General features: G+C 29.8%; 1 protein-coding gene across 1 annotated transcript in view; it reads left to right on the forward strand.

Moving 5' to 3' along the window:
* Positions 1-3,483: 3,483 nt before the first annotated feature.
* The window catches only part of LOC115243494 (proton-coupled amino acid transporter-like protein CG1139), an 18,899-nt gene continuing 18,401 nt past the window's right edge, over positions 3,484-3,981 (forward strand). The window contains exon 1 of the mRNA XM_029820555.1: positions 3,484-3,845. Within this exon, the coding sequence (XP_029676415.1) occupies positions 3,810-3,845 (36 nt within the window). The 5' untranslated portion in view covers positions 3,484-3,809. The remainder of the gene's footprint in view (positions 3,846-3,981) is intronic.

Raw genomic sequence — 3,981 nt, forward strand, 5'->3', positions numbered from 1 at the left:
TATCTTTTCTTAAGATGTAAAAAGATTTTTATATATATTTTAGTATGAATTCTAGATTCTAGCTATTATAAACGTGTGCCAAAAATTATTAAAAGTATCAATGCCCAAATAATCTTTTAATTTCATTTAAAATGATATTGACACTTGTGCAATCGACAGCTGTCGTGCGTCGACTGTCAAACATTCGATTCCAATTATAAAATCAACTTCCCTCTGTAGATATAAAACAAATGATATATATATCATCATATAAACACCGAGCAAAATATTTGTAATTTTGTAATAAGCTTTATATATATATGCGCGCATTTTGCTATTTTAGGAAAATAATGAATATGTATGACATACATATTCTATTATGAATTGTATTATAAACAGCGCGTTTGAAAAAAAAACAAACATTATTTTATTAATCACACACACTTATGTGTATTCTTCTCTTTTAGGCTTGCAACTACTTGAACAACTATTGTATAATTACGATAATATCTTGTTATAACTGAGAGTTATAAACTGATTTGTAAACATTTATTACTTAGAAACATTCTAACATAGATATCGAATTCAGCAAATATACATTTATTCTAACAAGAACTTTCCTTGCACATGCGTGTAACGAATATATATAGAAATAGTGGATTTATATATATAAGATTTTTATACCAAGTCATAAAATATGCTTATATAAATTCTTCTTGTTTTAAGCTGCATATACGTTGAATTGCTATTTATTTTCATATATACCTATATCGAATAGAGATAAATGTTTCGAAATACATGTCTCATCTCAATGAGCGATGTGCGATTCTTAATTTATGCGACGCGCGCATATATATATTTAATACTTTCACGTGCAATATTCATTTGGAAGGTGAACTGCGAAGACTAAGGACGAGCGTGATTCAATCAAATTCATCGACCTTATGCTACTCCTACACGAAAGATTCATGGTCGTATCGCCGTCATACAATGTTTTTTGATGGAGAATCATCATTTTTTAAGTATCAAGAACATTCCGTTCCATCAATGAGAAAGCGATTCAGTTCCCCCAAAATATTACTTTTATTGCTTTGTGTTAATATAAATGAAAAGATAATTATTTGATTTTAACATTTCTGCACGAACATTTCGCGGAACGCTCTGTAACGTTAATCGACTCCTATGTTTCCAGAAATAAAGACAACGAAACGTAAAGAGCTGATTTGACATAATAATCTACAGCCTTTGTGACGTCTATGCTCTACTTATGAAAGATGTGGAAGAGGAACGCGGCTACCCAAATTGGTACTTTTCCACGCATGTATTAAAGTTTACCATTATCAATTATACAGAAGTTTCCATTATAGTTTCATTTGTATGTGTGTGTTTGCTTTTCTGTACTAATCCTTTATATCATAAAATGTATTTCGTCATACATTTTGGAATGTTTGCGCGCGTGTATTGCAATGTAAAATACAATGCTAAGATATCAAAGTATCAACTTTCAAATAAAGATTATCTTTTCAACGAATAAATTCTTCTTCGATTAGTTTGTCAATCAAAATATAAGTAATACTTTTAAAAAGAATACACGCGCGTGTCGTGTTTTTATTCTTCTCTTTTTTTTTCAAATTGCTTGCCCAACTAAAACAATAAGACAGAAGGAAAAAGTTAAAAATATCTATTATTGCATGTGCAATAGAGTACTCTAGTCACGTTTCGGTCAGTAGTCAGACGAGCATGCATGTTTTTCAAAATTTGGTATCTTGATTTTAAAATCAAGCTGTCAAAATGACATATGTTATGATTTATCGTAGATTTCGATCCAAAATCCTTTATTTTATTTCTATAAATGCTTTTATTAAAAAAAAAAAGAATAAAAAGAGAACTTTTTTCGAAAAGCTAACGTGTAATATTAAACTTATTGTATGTCATATACAATCCGTGTGCGATACGAAATTAAAGAATTTACGTAAAAACAATTGGATAAAAAATATATAAGAAAAAACTTGATCGGTATATATTTTTTTGTTATCAATTAAATGATGTCAGCATTCGGAGAGATAAAAATTGCGATTATATCAACACTTAGAAACGAGAACCATCAATACTTAATCATGTCACTTTATAAGATGTATTAATACTGCGCGGGGGGAAGGAGAAAATATTTTACAATGAGTAATATTCGTTGTTAAAATATTTTTACTTCGAAATATTATACATCTCAAAATTGATATGTTAGTTTTTTCCACATTTATCATATATTTAATTGTTTTCATACAATATATCTCACGCTTTTATCTTACTTGCAAATTACTTAGAAATATACAGCGAAAATAATGTTGTTTAAAGGATTGAAAGTGGCATATTATGAATGCTAGATAATAAATATGCATCTTTTACCACAAATGTCTTATGTTAACACGTGAGACCAATTTCAAAATATTATATAACTCGGATAATATTTAAAGGGAACACACAAATTAAACTAATTAGTTATTCGTTTACAAAGCCCATATGTACGATACATACATTCACAAAAGTTGTAAGTTGTTGATTGAAACAATTTTTAAATAACTATAACTTTTAATTATGATATCAAACTACCTTGATAAAGCTCAGATCTGACTTTTAATTGAAAAAGAATATATAATATCATAAATATCTTTTTAAATAATCTGAAATAATCTTTACGTCATAAAAATATTTTTCAAGTCCTTGAGATTTAGTTAAACTGCTCAAAAGTAAGCGGAAAAATTAATAATTACACACACACATACAAATATATATAATATTTAGTATGCCATCAAAGTATCTTTACATTTTTATATTTACAGCATTTTTATATTTTCAAGAAAAAAATTGGACTTTTTACTTTAAAGAATAATGATTAATATACATACACGGAATAAGCGCTTATAAATATATCTTCATATCTATTATATATGTATAATATATTTAATAAATATGTTATATATTAATTTATAAATTTAATTAAATATATGGATTTAATTTATATATTATAAATTTAATTTGATATATAAATTATTATATTGTATTCTAATAGCTTTCTCTCTCTGCTCTTTTAAAAAATTGAACATTGGCAAAACGCTATTTTTAATTACAATGCGTTACAATTAAATTAATTATTCATGTTTCAAAGTTATACGCATATTTATTTACTCACATTCTTGTTCCTATATACTCGTGAGTGCATTATACGCGCTTATTCCGGGTATAATGATTTATATCGTGCATGCAAATAAATGCAAAAACAAACTATTCGCGCGTAGCATAATCGATTGACTCGGTGACTTGAACGCTCACTTTCGGAGGATACCGCTACGCGGATTTGATAAATGATAATCGTCGTAAACCAGGATGGTATTTACTACGTTGTAAGGTGTTCACGTGCTTTTCCTAAGCTTATGGCATCCATCAATCAATCGGTCGGCTGAATGACCGCGGTTCTTGCCGCCGAGATGATATATAAAGATATATACGATACCGCGAGCGCGAGTCACACATGTGCTCTCGCCGCGCGTTGCTATATAAATAATACTTCGCGCTAAGTCAGATCAGTCGACTTGCGGCGGCCGTACCTATCACGGCGAATAATGCAACGGACCTTTAGAGATTAAATCTCCTCGCGATCATTCGATTTTCTGTGCACCCATATAATTTTCCTTTCTCTCTCTTTCTTTCAGTTTCCCGTCAACCTGTTCTCCCACCTGTCCAACCCTTTCACTCGGTATCTTCATTCCTGCCATATGCGAATTCACCCTTCGGCGAGAACTTGATTATTTATATATTGTGATCCATCCTCCAGGATGTCGCATGACAATCTAGGATTTACATCGAGCACGGTGAGTGAAATATTATAATGCCGATATATATGTCAAGCCACGTTAGAAAAAACGATTTTTTGAATAAGTGCAAGTATAAAAAGTTGTAAAAAGTGCCAGTATATTTAATACACACACAGAGAAAGCGAAATCGGAA

Source organism: Formica exsecta, unplaced genomic scaffold, assembly GCF_003651465.1.
Source record: "Formica exsecta isolate Colony F162 unplaced genomic scaffold, ASM365146v1 scaffold72, whole genome shotgun sequence".
Taxonomy (NCBI): domain Eukaryota; kingdom Metazoa; phylum Arthropoda; class Insecta; order Hymenoptera; family Formicidae; genus Formica; species Formica exsecta.